A 14,806-nucleotide genomic window follows, 5' to 3' on the forward strand; every position below is an offset into this window, starting at 1 on the left:
TTGAGAAAACAAAAGTTGTAGACTTCTTAAATGACCTCTGTTAACATGTAGCGTCTATGGAGTGACGTCACGCTATCACCACTAACGCGGAAAGGGGGCGTATTAAGGGGGAAATTCTGTGAGATAGGCTTATCTAGAGACCCACAGATGCAATTTGTTTAGTTTACTATTGTTTCTCTTTCCCCTAGATAACTGATATCATATATCAACATTACCAAGAGGGTGGATTTTGGACTGATGACAGGAAGAAAGGTATCTGACACATAGGCTGTCTCCTGTGGATTGGGCTGAATTAATACCTAGTATTACATGTGTGTCATAAGGGCATTCACTTCTAGTCATTTTTACTAGTTGACTAGTTGCCTAGTTTACTAGTCGACTAGTCGACTAGTTGTTTAACTACCTATTATGTAAAAAATAAAATAAATTAAAAGAATAAACTTTTTTTTAATATCAGAACATGCTCTGAAGAAAATGCTAAATAGCAGATCTAGTTATTCAGAAATGGCCATGGGGAATTGCATCATCATCAAATAATCCAGGGAAAATAACATTTTGATTGTATGGTTCAAGAGTTATATCCCTTGAACAATTTGGGGTGGATAAATTTGGTGCTGATCAATCCACTAGTTTCCAAGATGAACTCCGATATCATGCACAAACATATACAGACAGACAGGAAGAATATCATTTGTTCATTTTACAATTGTTATCCACAGAGAATAACTGATATCAGATATAACCATTACAAGAGCTTGGATTTTGGACTGATGACAGAAGAGTATATATTCAATAGTGACCTTTGTGGAATGGACTGAATCTTGCCTCTAATCTAATAAGAGGGTTTGTCACTTTAAGAACTTCTGCACACTGCATTTGTCTCACAGCTGAGTTTAACAGCAGGTTGACCATCCCAGGCATCATTCGTGTGGAACCCATCATGGAGAGAGTGGTGCGACTCACCCTTCTTGGGTTGTTGCTGGCTTTTGGTACCGCAGCACCAATCAAGGTAGGGTAATATACAGTATGAATATGACATGCATGTTTTGGGGTGTGCTTAATCCATTGATACCTGGAACGCATCCATGTCACGTTAGCGTTAGCGTTTTAAACATTATGTTATAATTTAGCTATTGAAAAATAGCAGATCTACAAGCTCATAGCGCGCCACCGAGTGGCGCACTATGAACTTGTAGGTCTGCTATTTTTGAAAAACCGTTAAAATGTGCCTCAAATCTTTCCGAAAATTGTCATGATTTAGAAAACTTTTTTTTTTTAAATTTCGACGTCAGGCCTGAATGGGTTAAATTAGAGAGTAGAACTTCAACTGTTAACATATTAGGAATATTTAATATGTGACATCACGTGACAGTCTAACGTAACAGATAAAAGTTAAACATTCAGAAAATGTGTTTTTTGAATGCAGACTGGAGATGCTCAGTTGAAAGTGATTTAAAGCTTTTTTTGGAACATTATAATTATTTAATCTTTCCAAGTAATATTAGACGTAGTAGTAATACTAAATGAGCACATATCGTCATTCCAACCCCAACCCTACTCCCCCATTACTGGTAGAACGAAACATTCTTAAACCGTAAATTGTTTCAACACAGTGAAGTGAACTATGTCTCTTCGACAAACACCACAAAAAGAGGTGAAGGACCTGCTGACTGTTGTTTAATACTTTCAGTGTGTGTGTGTGTGTGTGTGTGTGTGTGTGTGTGTGTGTGTGTGTGTGTGTGTGTGTGTGTGTGTGTGTGTGTGTGTGTGTGTGTGTGTGTGTGTGTGTGTGTGTGTGTGTGTGTGCGTGTGTGCCTGTGTTTGTGTGTGTGTGTGTGTGTGTGTGTGCGTGTGTGCCTGTGTTTGTGTTTTTGCAGAAAGTAGTAGTACCTCTGGATGTACAAAGGCCTCTCTTGTGAAATGCAAATGGTAGTTGAAAAATGAGTTGTTGGGTAGTTGATATAAGGGGTGTTTCTGCCATAGGACCAATGAGATTCCCAATGTGCTATTCCTGCCCAACTACTTGTTGTCAGCATTGTTTTTATTCTCTGGTCAAGTTCTGGTCAGTGGTCTGGTCACTAAGTTGGGTTGTGTTTTGTGGTGTATATTTCTAGGAGGATTGGGACATCTACAGCTTCCACATCAACTCCACTGTGACCAGTCGCTATGCCACCACTGTCATCACCAGCCGTGTTGTCAACCGTGTGGACGCACAAAAAGAAATACATTTCCAAGTCAGGATCCCTAAGAATGCATTCATCAGCAAATTCAGAATGTGGGTCTCTATAGAAATTAATAGAAAAAACTTTCACTTAACCCAAATCATGAAGTGTTTCGGAAACTGGTCTTACCCCGGAAACTGCATGACAACTTATTAATTATGTATTAATAATGAATTGCATACAATGTTGTATGACAGTGCCAATCATTGGAAATAACTGAAATTGTCTAAACTGGAAATTTGATGCTGTTGTACAGTACAGTAACCTCTTAACCACAATTGATCCCAGTTTCATGACAAAGTACAAATTCTGCAGGCTTCAGCTCTTTTACACTGTTGGTCTTTCTCAGGCGTATTGAAGGCGAGATGTATGATGGTGTTGTGAAAGCTAAGGAGCAAGCACAACAGCAGTACACTGAGGCTGTGTCCCGGGGTGAAAGTGCTGGTGTCATCAGGTAAATGAAATGAAATGAAATGAAATGATTACTATATTTACCCAGGGTATCTGGGCTAAGCTCAAGAACTTGTTTCCAGCCAGGCCCTGCTCATAGAACATTTCATCGTAGTGGTTCAATGCCTTGTTCACTTCAGCGGTGGTAATTTTAACGTGTCGGACCGCTGATTCGAACTGGCGACCTTCCGGTATCAAGACCGCTCCACAATCCGTTCGGCCACCGCTGCCACAATAAATGGGTGCTGATGTTCATTTTCAGTGTGAAATAGTAACATTCATGTTTTAAAAACATTTCTTTCTTTTTGGTACAGTTCTGTGGGGAGAACACTTGAGGAGTTTAAGACCTCTGTGACTGTGGCTGCTCTCCAAAAGGTGACCTTTGAACTCACATACGAGGAGCTTCTGAAACGAACACTGGGCAAATATGAGCTGCAGATCCACGCCCGACCCATGCAGCCTGTCAAAGACTTCAAGGTGAAATACAGTAGGAGTCAGTAATACGAAATGCTATCAATTGTAGTCGCCATTGTGAAAATAATGTTACAACTGAACTAATACAGTTAGTCCTTGGTTCTATCACTTAACATGTATGTTTTTTTTTTTAAATGCCAGATGGATGTATACATCAATGAGAAGCCGGGCATTACGTTTGTCCAGGTTAAAGGAGGATTAAGTACCAATGCTCTAGCCAATGCTGTTACAAAAACACACGCTCACAACCAGGTAACGTTACTGTCCAGTGCAGTACATTATTTTACAGGAAAGTTACAGTACCAGTGCTTGTTAACACTAACACATCATGAGTACTTTTGCTTTTACAAATATGGGAATTCATTACTTTTTGTGAACGGAACGCATACTGTAAGTAATATACAAGTAATATACATTACTTATCACAGAAAGTAGTAAAGTAGTAGTAAAATCAAAGTAATTCACATTACATTTTGAAAATAACTTGAACTGATACACTGCCCAGTACAAATTTAATTTGATACTAAAAATGTAAAGGGTATATCTATTGTCAGTCTAAACTATTTGTTTGTGCATGATAAATATACTGTATGTGAACTGAAGAATGTATTGCTACAGGAAAACCATAATGAGTGATGTATTCTGTTCCTAGGCTTGGGTGCATTTTTACCCTACAGAGCAACAACAGGTCAATTGCTGTGGAGAACAGGGAATGAATGGAGATCTGGTTGTTGCTTATGATGTCAACAGGGACGTCTCACTGGGAGACATCATGGTATGTAATCTTAAACCTGCACTATGTAACTTTCCTCGATTTGATCCCAGTTTCCTGTGAAAATGTGTACCATTTAACTAATAGAGCCTGCCTGCTAGCTTGCTCAGGGGATTCATTGAATCTTGACCATCAGGTCAGATCCTGTGTGACTGTGTCCCCAATTGTATAAACTAAATTGTAGACCACCATACAGACAAAATTACATTGTATTAGTGCAGCTTTACAACACTTTAAGTGCTATAGAGTGATGTCTGTTCTTCGCATACATAAACTAGAAAAAGTGCCCTTCCGGGCACAGGTCTCCACCAGGAGGATAGGAGTGTGTGTGATGTTTGGCAAAATGTTTAGGAGGATTTTTTTTCCTTCATTTTGTTGAGGAAATGCAGAGCCAGATCACTCATAGCATCTCTGAGGATAGAATTCTGGATGAGCAGGACATGTGCAGCATTTTGTACAAAACGGGCCACTCCTGAAAACTTTGGAAGGCAATCTTAGCCAATCAGTGTACAATCTGAGAAATCCAACAGACTCGTCTTGATCACATGACTACAGAGATCATGTGTACCGATTTGAGGCATTTTGTTCCAAAAATGTGTTTTGCAAAAATCAACCTGTTGGTGGCGCTATAACAGGCCAATGTGAAAAGGGTGGGATATATTCCTCAGCCTAGTAAGAAAATGTGTGAAAGATTTCACGTAAATTGCATGCTGCGTTCATGATTTGAGGCTATTGTTCAAAACGGGGCAATCTTGCAAACTGTGAAAGCCAATTATAGCCAATTAGGATGGAATATGAAATATCAGACAGATCCGACTTGAGCACATGACCATAGAGATACTGTGTAACGATTTGTGAGATTTTTGGACAGAATCTGGAGGAGTAATATCAAAAAATGTGTTTTACAAAAGTCGGCCTCCTGGTGGCGCTATAAAAGGCAGATGCGGAAAATGCAGGTAAAAGGTTTGTCCTTGGCCTCTAGGGAGTGTGCATGCAACATTTCATGCAGATCGGTGCAGTTTTAGGTACAGAATGTGAAAAGCTGCCTCATGGTGGCGCTATAACAGGCCGTTCTGGAAAATGTGGGGCAGAGGTTCATCGTTGGCATCCAGGGAGAGTGTGTGCAAAGTTTGGCATCGACCGGGTTAACGGTGCCGGAGATTAGCTGTTCACAGACGGACGGAAGGACGGAAGGACGGAAGGACGGACACACGGACGGAGTGCAAAACATACTCTCTCCCCATGCCTCGGCCTGGTGGAGACAAAAACAAAGAAGCAAAGTGTAGGAAAACAATATATGCAGTTCAATCAAGAAATATAAACAGGTGCGATAAAACAAATTTAAGAATGAAAGCAAAGTTCCTCTATTTTATTTTGTCTGTTCACTTTCACTGTCACTGTTCACTTTCACTGTCACTTCAAATTTCACTTTAGTTGTCACATGCTTGCACACACCTGGATAAAGGAGGTATCCCAAATTGAAAATGTATTTTGTTTGCACTAAAGAGCTGAGTTCTAATCTTTTCAGTAGGCTATACTGTAGGCCTACTGACTGTACTCTTTTTCTGACATCTAAATTCCCATAAAGGTGTCTGGCGGGTATTTTGTGCATCACTTTGCCCCAAGTGGTCTCCCGCCCATACCAAAGAATGTTGTCTTCATCATTGATCGGAGTGGCTCCATGCATGGCAATAAAATGCGTCAGGTATTGTTGTACAATGTTTGTAGTGTTTTTTCCATTTCAAGAGCATACTGTTGTTTACTCGCACTGACATCATTGAAATGTTGCCATAGTGCCATACACAACATTTACGAAGTTCCTCTAATTTACGAAATTATTAATTTGCTCAGACCCGTCGTGCTCTTCTACACATCTTGGGAGACCTGGCGGAAGAAGATTACTTTGGTTTGATCATTTTTGACAACAGCGTTTCCTCCTGGAAGAGAGAACTCTCCCAGGCCAATAGTGAAAACCTGGCAGCTGCCAAAGAGTTTGCACGGAACATCCGAGACGCAGGATGTATGGTTCTGATCTATATAATCTATTGCTATCAGAGCTTGTGACACCAGAATGGCAATTAGAGATGTGTTTTTCTTCCCATTTTAGCCACAGATATCAACGCTGCCGTGTTACAAGGTGCAGAAATGCTGAAGCGAAACCCCAGAGATGGCTCTGCATCTCTTCTTATACTTCTCACTGATGGTGATCCAACCTCAGGTAATTTACCCCAACCCCCCACCGTGTAGAATAATAATAATGATTATATCAGTTCTGTATGGATAACAATAGCAGACTAAACAAAATGCATCTGAGGACGCAACGGTTTCTCGATTTCTAAGTAATTTGGTTATCATTACAGGAGTGACAAATAAAGAAAGAATACAGGACAATGTAAGAAAGGCCATAAATAAGAAATACCCACTCTACTGTCTTGGATTTGGATATGATGTCAATTTTGAGTTCCTCGAGACGATGGCATTGGAGAACAACGGAGTGGCACGACGGATTTACGAGGATTCAGATGCTGACTTGCAGCTGCAGGTTAAGAGACATTTCATTTCATTTCAGTTTGTTGTGTAACTTGTGTTTGATGTAGAGTTATTTACTATGAAAACGTGCAATTCCCAGTCAGTTTGTTAGTTAGTTAGTTAGTTCGTCACGAGGGCTGTCACGAGGCATGACCATAATGGTCATGTCATCACGTGACATCATCAGGGATGGAGATCCCTGATGTCATCAATATTAAGCCCATATGTGGATTGTGGAGATCCCTGATGTCATCAATATTGGCCAGCAACTCTACATCTTACCTCAAACCTCAAACCCTTAGATCTCCATATATGGAGCTGACCTGGGCCCTCATCAAACCCTGTACACTCAATACACTGCCCCCGCTGCCACCCTTAGATCTCCATATGGAGCTGACCTGTTCTGACATTCCATATGTTGATCTGACCTCATCAAACCCTGTACACTCAAGACACGCTCCATATATGGCCAGTACAGAATTAATTCCATATGTTGATCTGAACCCCATGCCAAAGCGCCAGCGCTCGCCCAGCAGTCTGCTGTCACCCAGGCGGATATGTTGATTTGACCCCCCATAGGTATACAGTACAATAATAAAAACAGACCAATCACAAAAAGTATATGAAATCAGTAATCAGTTAGAGCTTTTAGTTATGTTGGCAAATTTGATTTGCCTTAACTGATGATTTAATTTGAGATTTAAAAGCTTGCAAATCAACGTTATTATTATTATTTCACCAGGGTTTCTATGAAGAGGTCGCCAATCCCTTATTGACAGATGTGATAATGATCTATGTTGGTGGGATTGACCTAACCAAGACCAACTTCAGCCAGTACTACAATGGCTCTGAAATTGTGGTGGCTGGTCTCATAGACAACAACACTGAAACGTTTACTCCACGGGTTGTTGCCCTTTCGGTAAGGAAAGCTGCATGTGTACACAGGGAGAAAATGACAATGAACTTTTTGTAACATGCTGCATGAACAACATACAAGTCTTTCTTGACAGTCATTTGTCTGACACAAGGATATATTTTGATGATCATAGAAAAGCATAAAGATGGAGTTTGAGTCTGAGAAAGATAGCAGGCTAGAGTCCACTGGAACCATTTCTGACCACCACCTCCAGAGGGTCTGGGCCTACCTCACGGTGAAACAGCTCCTGGACAAAGAGTGAATATTCCGTTATATAATATATTCTAATCATTGGCATATTCTGAGTTTTACTGTGTCTGTTATATAATTTACATATTTACGTCATGTGACTCATCAACAACTTTACAACACATGACATCATGTGTCGATGACTCGATTAGGTTGCAGTTATCTGGTGCTGGGAAGGAGAACGTGAAGAAAGAGGCCCTGGAGCTGTCTCTGAAATACAGTTTTGTGACGCAACATACATCCATGGTGGTCACAAAGCCACCAGGGGAGAACACACAAGTTCTCCATAAACCCAAAGAAGGAGAGAAACCATCCAGACATGGACATGGCCAAGCTGGTGTTGGTCATGGAGTACGCTTCGGCTTTGGTAAAACTTAATTTATATTCAATGTAGAACACAGGTCAAAACTTTTAGGGCAATCTTCCAAGCGGGAATCATTTTAGAGCAATAATTCGGGTTAGATAACATTTGTAAGTATGCCATGATAAGGATTATGATTATGATTTTGTCTATTTAGTGTTGGAGTCAGAGGTAGATTAACTACTTAGTCCTATTTTATACTTCATGTCATAATAACAATGTGTTGTGAGCTGGTAGATGCTATTGCTTCTTTTGTTTTAAGATTTTATAAAGATTAGCCTAAAATGACATGCCCAAAAACAGGGACACCAGGTTGGTAGTTAACGAAAAGTACATTTTGTAATACAGATTTTTTATTTGGTTTTCAGCACCTCCCCCTCCCCCAGCCCGTATGCAGCCCCCTGATTATGATGACCAAAGCGTCATGCTCTTTGCTGGTTATAATCCTGTGATGGCTGAATCACAGGACGACTTGCAATATGACTCATTGGACTTTCACAGTATGAATGTTCCACCAACTGATATCTCGGCCACCGAAGTACCACCGACAACACAAGGTATTGTGCATGTAACTGTAAAGTTACTATTTGCGTAAAGTCACAAATTTCAAATAAAAACGGGCTTTAGTTAGTTAGTTAGTTACTGATTGATGAGAAAAGGATGACAGTTTTCTAATACTTATTATCCCTTACCCACCAAATAATAATAATATTGCTCTCAATAATACCAATAATATTAATATTAATGCCAATATCAATAATAAATATAGCTGCAAGCAGCGATAAAGCGGGACCAAGATAGAAGAAGAACAATGCGCAATAAGAACAACACGCACAAATGAGACTGACGAGCTGAGTTGTCGGTACCGGGATTTGAACTCGCAACCTTGTGGACCGAAGGCGGGAGCTCTACTGACTGACCTACACAGAGACAATCAGTGAATACATTGTAAACTGTAAAACCATTTACTGATTTGGTAACAAGAAGGTGTGTCCTCATTTTGGGCATGTCTTTATCCATTACTACAGTGTGTTTTCACGCACAGTTAAAGTGTGTGTGTGTGTGTGTGTGTGTGTGTGTGTGTGCGTGCCTGCCTGCCTGCCTGCCTGCCTGCCTGCCTGCCTGCCTGCGTGCGTGCGTGCGTGCGTGCGTGCGTGCGTACAAACTTCTCTTTGTGTGTGTGTGCGCGTGCGTGCGTGCGTGCGTGCGTGCGTGCGTGCGTGCGTGCGTGCGTGCGTGCAAACTTCTCTTTGTGTGTGTGTGTGTGTGTGTGTGTGTGTGTGTGTGTGTGCGTGCGTGCGTGCGTGCGTGCGTGCGTGCGTGCGTGCGTGGCTGCATGCGTGTGTGTGTTAGGCAGACATTCGTTCATAACCATGGATTTGGATTGAAGATCATCTCTTTAGTTTTTGTGGTGTTTAACATAAGGTGGCAATTATCACACCAGTCTTTAAAGTTATTGATCTCACTGATATAGCCCACAGGGCGTTCAACAATATGTACAAATAAGACTGACAAGCTGAGTTGTCAGTAGCTGGATTTGAACACACAACCTTGCGGTCCAAGGGCAAGAGCTCGACTGACTGAGCTACATGGAGACAATCAGTTACTCCATTGTTAACAGGAAAATCATTCAGTGTTTGTTCAGCATAAGTACTCAAACTTTAGTGTGTGTGTGTGTGTGTGTGTGTGCGTGCGCGCGCAATTTTCATTGGCTCATAAAAACTTCATTTTTTCACTTAGAAAAAATGTGCTACGATTATTTGTCCGTATCGGTCCAAAGTTCACGTGTAGAAGTTTTCGTGCATTTTGAGCAAAGATTCTGGGAGGAGTTACATTTGAACTGTTTTTCATATAATTCAAAATGGCGGGTGATCTAAAGGTCAGAGGTCAAAAGTCAGAACACGAAAGTTGTTGGGCATGAGGAGACACATATGTGTATCAAAGTGTCATTGCCAACGGTCAAACGGTTCATGAGATATGCACGTTCAAAGTTTGCAAGTTTGCAAGTTTTGCATCAATTGAGTGCTATAGCGCCACCATTTGGCCAATCGTGATGGGCTTCGCATAGTAAAGTGACATAAGCATGTGTGTGTATTAGAGGCAGAAGAATAATTTTCACAAAACAGCAATTTTCATTGGCTCATAAAAACTTCATTTTTTCACTTAACAAAAATGTGCTACGATTATTTGTCCGTATAGGTCCAAAGTTCACGTGTAGAAGTTTTCGTGCATTTTGAGCAAAGATTCTGGGAGGAGTTACATTTGAACTGTTTTTCAAATAATTCAAAATGGCGGGTGATCTAAAGGTCAGAGGTCAAAAGTCAGAACTCGGAAGTTGTTCGGCATGAGGAGACACATATGTGTATCAAAGTGTCATTGCCAACGGTCAAACGGTTCATGAGATATGCACGTTCAAAGTTTGCAAGTTTTGCAAGTTTTGCATCAATTGAGTGCTATAGCGCCACCATTTGGCCAATCATGATGGGCTTCACATAGTCACCGTTTGGCATGGTCCTCTATCATGTTGACAAGTTTTGCGCAAACCGACTGCACGGTTCAGTCAGAACAGCTATTTTTGGCAGAAGGAGAATAAAATAAAGTACTGATCATATAATTCAAAATGGCGGGTGATCTAAAGGTCAGAGGTCAAAAGTCAGAACACGAAAGTTGTTCAGCACGAGGAGACGCATATGGGTATCAAAGTGTCATTGCCAACGGTCAAACGGTTCATGAGCTATGCACGTTCAAAGTTAGCATTTTTAATTGAGCGCTATAGCGCCACCATTTGGCCAATCGTCTTGGGCGTCGCATATTCACCGTTTGGCATGACCCTCTACCAGATTACCGCGTTTCGCGAAAACCGACTGCACCATTCAGTCAGAACAGCAATTTTTGGCGGAAGAAGGAGAAGGAGAAGAAGAAGGAGAAGAAGAAAAATAAACACAAAAACAAAGAGTGACCAAAGTCACTGCGTGACTTCTTGGTCCCTAATAACAATTCATAATAATTATAATAATGATAATACTTAGTAATCATAATAATAATGATGATAATAAGAATATAATAAGAATAATAAGAATAATAGCCGTAATAATAATAGTAACAATAATTACAATAATATTATAGGATTGCTTTTTTATGTGAACACACATACACACACCCATGTATATGAATGCACACGCACGCACGCACGCACGCACGCACGCACGCACGCACGCACTCACACACACACACAAACACATATACATATACATGTACACAAAGTGGTTGCCTCGTACACATGAATATACAAGACAAAGATTTACCAACATATTTGAAAAACACATTTCTATACACATTCATAAAAAAAAGTCCACGTGACTGTAACAAGGCTTTATTCAGCTTTATTTCCATCAGGTAATCATTCATTGGGTTGTAGCCTAATGGTTAGATAGGTTGTCAGAGTAAAAGTAGCCTGCCCTATTTTATCGTACTTTCTTTTTCATCTCTGTAGTCTGTAATAGAGGGTATGCGCATGCATAAAGTGAGTGGCAAATTGAGTGGCAAAGTGAGTTTAAACGCTGTTTAACGTAATTGTATTATTAAATCGTTTTTATTGTTTTTTCTACACACAACAAGACATACCTACATATACATATATACACCACTAGACTACACATAAGCATACAATACATTAAGAACACCTTGAGAAAAATAAATAAATAAAATGACTGAAATACAGGACCAAAACAGACACACAATAAAATAAAGTAAAATAAAAGTATAAAGGTAATAAGGTCATATCATATTGCATCACATTACATTGTTCTCAAACAGATTGTCACTTGCTATACAGGAATAATTCAACTATTAGACAACCGTCCTACACCTGAACATCCTCAGTCGGGAATTTTTGTTTAAAATAGTCCAAAGATGGCTTCCAAACCTTATAGAACTGCATTGGACCCTCAGGAACTATTTCAAATACCCCTGGGGGTCCCTGGACCTCATGTTGAGAACCAAAGGTATTGATGCATTACCTGAAAACATAACAAAATATAAAACTGAGATGAAATCAGTGAGACTCATCAAGTACACAAGTTATTTTTATTTATTTTTATTCATGACAATACATCAACGAAGTAACACTATATTAGCCTATCGTCTTTTATCTGTTTTTGGCTATTTTACTTACCAATTGTTTTTTTTGTCCCAAACTGAGTGCAGCATTAGCAGGATACTCTCATCCTGAGCAAAAGGTTTAAGGTCTGAGTAAAGTCTTATTCATTAATTCAAATTCATGCTTTGTTGCATGACCGTGTCACTTGATGATGATGACTTATCAAATCTATTGTTTTCATTATGCGCTGCTGACTTATATATAAATATATTAAAATATAAATGATTGAAATGTATCATTTGTCAAACACAACAACAACAGTGACCAAGGAATGAGGACACATTCTAATAGGACACATAAGCAATACTGTATATCCAGAATATTTTTATATAGTATTATATTAGTTAGTGTTGTTTATATTTTACTGTTCTACATACAGTTTGATTTCAGGCAAGTTGTTTAATTTTTAAATAAAAAAATGCATGCATGTACATCTACTAGTAGTATGTACAGTATGTGTTTGTGTTTGTCTAATTTGTCATCTCATTTCTCTTTCTATATCTATTTATTTCTCTCTATCTTTCACTATATGCTACTAGTTCCTTGGCACCACAAGTTTCTGTTAGGAGCTGAAAACCAGACCATCCCACTATGTTATGACGTCAGTGCCAAACATCTGAAATTACTGCAAGATCCCGACACAGGTGAGTTTCACTGCAGTATATTATCCTGCACTTACATTATGTTTGGCTATAACCTTTATAGTGTGTTTAAATCTTGTATTAATTTCCCTAAATGCCAGTTGATCTGATTATTTCTACACATCTTACTCATTACTATTGTGTAGGCTATCGATCAAATTACTTCAGGTCTTTAGTCACTGCTCAGGGTACCATGCTTACAGCAGTAACCCAGACATTGTTGTGAGTTGGTATCTCCTCTGCTGTCCCAGGATTGTCTGTGAATGGGGAGCTCAGACAATCACTGCAGGGGGGCCTCCAGGAGATCGTTATTCACTACAAAAATGATCAGCGCATTGAGGTGAACACCAATTCCATCACTGTGCGAGACGGACAGCATGTGAAAGCTTTTCACTGGGGCCAGGACCACGCAACAGCAGGAAGGTATCAAAGCCTGCGTTTCTTACCTTATACTGTATATTCAAAAGTGATCAAACCCATGGTGTACTGTACATAGTAAAGTCCTCAGTGTTAATTTAACTCTGACAGTGGAACCCAATTGATGAATCAAGATTTTATTCAGTAGCAACAGGCTGGTAGGGGACAGATTTCATATGTGGATCAGTAAAACAGCAATATCTTAAAAAGATGAATTTGTCATAATCTAGTTTTTAGATTGTATACTTTGTTAGGCCCATAAAAATAAAAGTATGTTGGGATGCTTGCTTGTATGTAGTGCCACACTGATTCTGCGGGACAATGAGATGGACGTTTCAATTGGAGATACACGTATTGTCATCCTGCTTCATCAGAGGAAGGGAGAGAAACTTCTCTGGCCTGTCTTGAGACAGTTTCCATCAGGAAACAATGCTGAAGGAATTTTAGGTGAGTGAAATAATATATCACGTGTGTAAAATAACAGATTGGATTTGTGTGTGTGCGTGCATGCGTTATCACTATCAGAAATACTTAAAATAATTATTTGTCTAATGATCGTCTGTCTTCCAGTGGCAAAGCCTGCAGTTTTTTCCATACTGCAAGGAACATCTCTTTCAGCAAGACTCAGATTCCATAACAGGGAGGTTACTGCTCTCAGGTATAGTACAATAAATATTATTATTATTACTATGAAAACCTGCAAAACCTGTCAGTCAGTCCATCCGTCACGTCTCGTGACACACTCCATATATGGCCAATACAGAATTCATTCCATATGTTGATCTGACCTCGTCTGACCTCATCAAACCCTGTACACTCAAGACACTCTTAGTGGTGTAGATTAGGTGAGTGGCGTCATTGAGGGGGCAGAAAACAGCGCTCGAGCGCTGTTCATGCAGCCCGGAGAGTGACAATGTGAGGGTGGCGCAAATATCAGCAATTTTAGGCATGCAACATGCAAGTATTGTACAGTAACAACTTTTTCACAGCTTGACACTTGCATGGTTGTCTGGCTAACGTGACTCTGTGGCTAAACATTTTGGTCATCTTTACAGTTACTATTGTTACTGCATTACTTCATAATAGTAACATCTTCCAATAAGAATGTGTTTTTCCCCTAGAACATCCGCTGTGGACTACAGTAAACCCTTTGCCCCGACACTGGAATGTTGGTCTGTGTCTCCTGAGCTTGCTCTTCAGAAGGAACTGTCTGACTTCCTTGTGACACAATTATAACTGTGTGCAGGCTTGTAGCATTACACCAAATAAATCTCCAACTGCTTAAAACGAAACACTTACTTATTTAATATGAAACATAGATAAATTGTTGAATAAAGTGTTGAGTCTAATTTAGACTTTGTCATACAGTTACAATGAAGTATAAACTAAGCTTCACAGTGTCAGTTAGTTAGTTGTCACTCACTTGTCTGTTACTGAATAAATATTTATGTCTCGTTGTTGTTTAAACTTAAAGGGTAAAGTCAAACAGAACTGCCTTACTTTTTTGTTTTGAAAAAAGAAAAGAAAAGAAAAAATAATCTTTTGTAGAGTCCAGGATTTACAGTCATGTTCTCTCAATTTCTTGGAAGCTTTTAACAGTTGAGCTATTAAAACAA

The 14,806-nt window shown here is 39.7% G+C and overlaps 1 protein-coding gene across 1 annotated transcript; it reads left to right on the forward strand.

Annotated features, from left to right (window-relative positions):
* Positions 1-940: 940 nt before the first annotated feature.
* On the forward strand, positions 941-14,446 carry LOC306929992 (inter-alpha-trypsin inhibitor heavy chain H3-like; the record flags this gene model as incomplete). The annotated part of the gene is made up of 19 exons (XM_079510729.1): positions 941-1,009; positions 2,115-2,275; positions 2,572-2,676; positions 2,987-3,149; positions 3,288-3,398; positions 3,799-3,921; positions 5,507-5,623; positions 5,770-5,938; positions 6,026-6,136; positions 6,279-6,460; positions 7,190-7,366; positions 7,497-7,621; positions 7,765-7,979; positions 8,342-8,530; positions 12,672-12,776; positions 13,025-13,196; positions 13,489-13,637; positions 13,761-13,848; positions 14,312-14,446. 19 exons carry the CDS (start codon positions 941-943, stop codon positions 14,424-14,426), a joined length of 2,646 nt encoding a protein of 881 aa, XP_079366855.1. The 3' UTR covers positions 14,427-14,446.
* Between the last annotated feature and the right edge of the window lie 360 nt (positions 14,447-14,806).

This window comes from Electrona antarctica (assembly GCF_951216825.1).
Source record: "Electrona antarctica genome assembly, chromosome: 9".
NCBI lineage: Eukaryota > Metazoa > Chordata > Actinopteri > Myctophiformes > Myctophidae > Electrona > Electrona antarctica.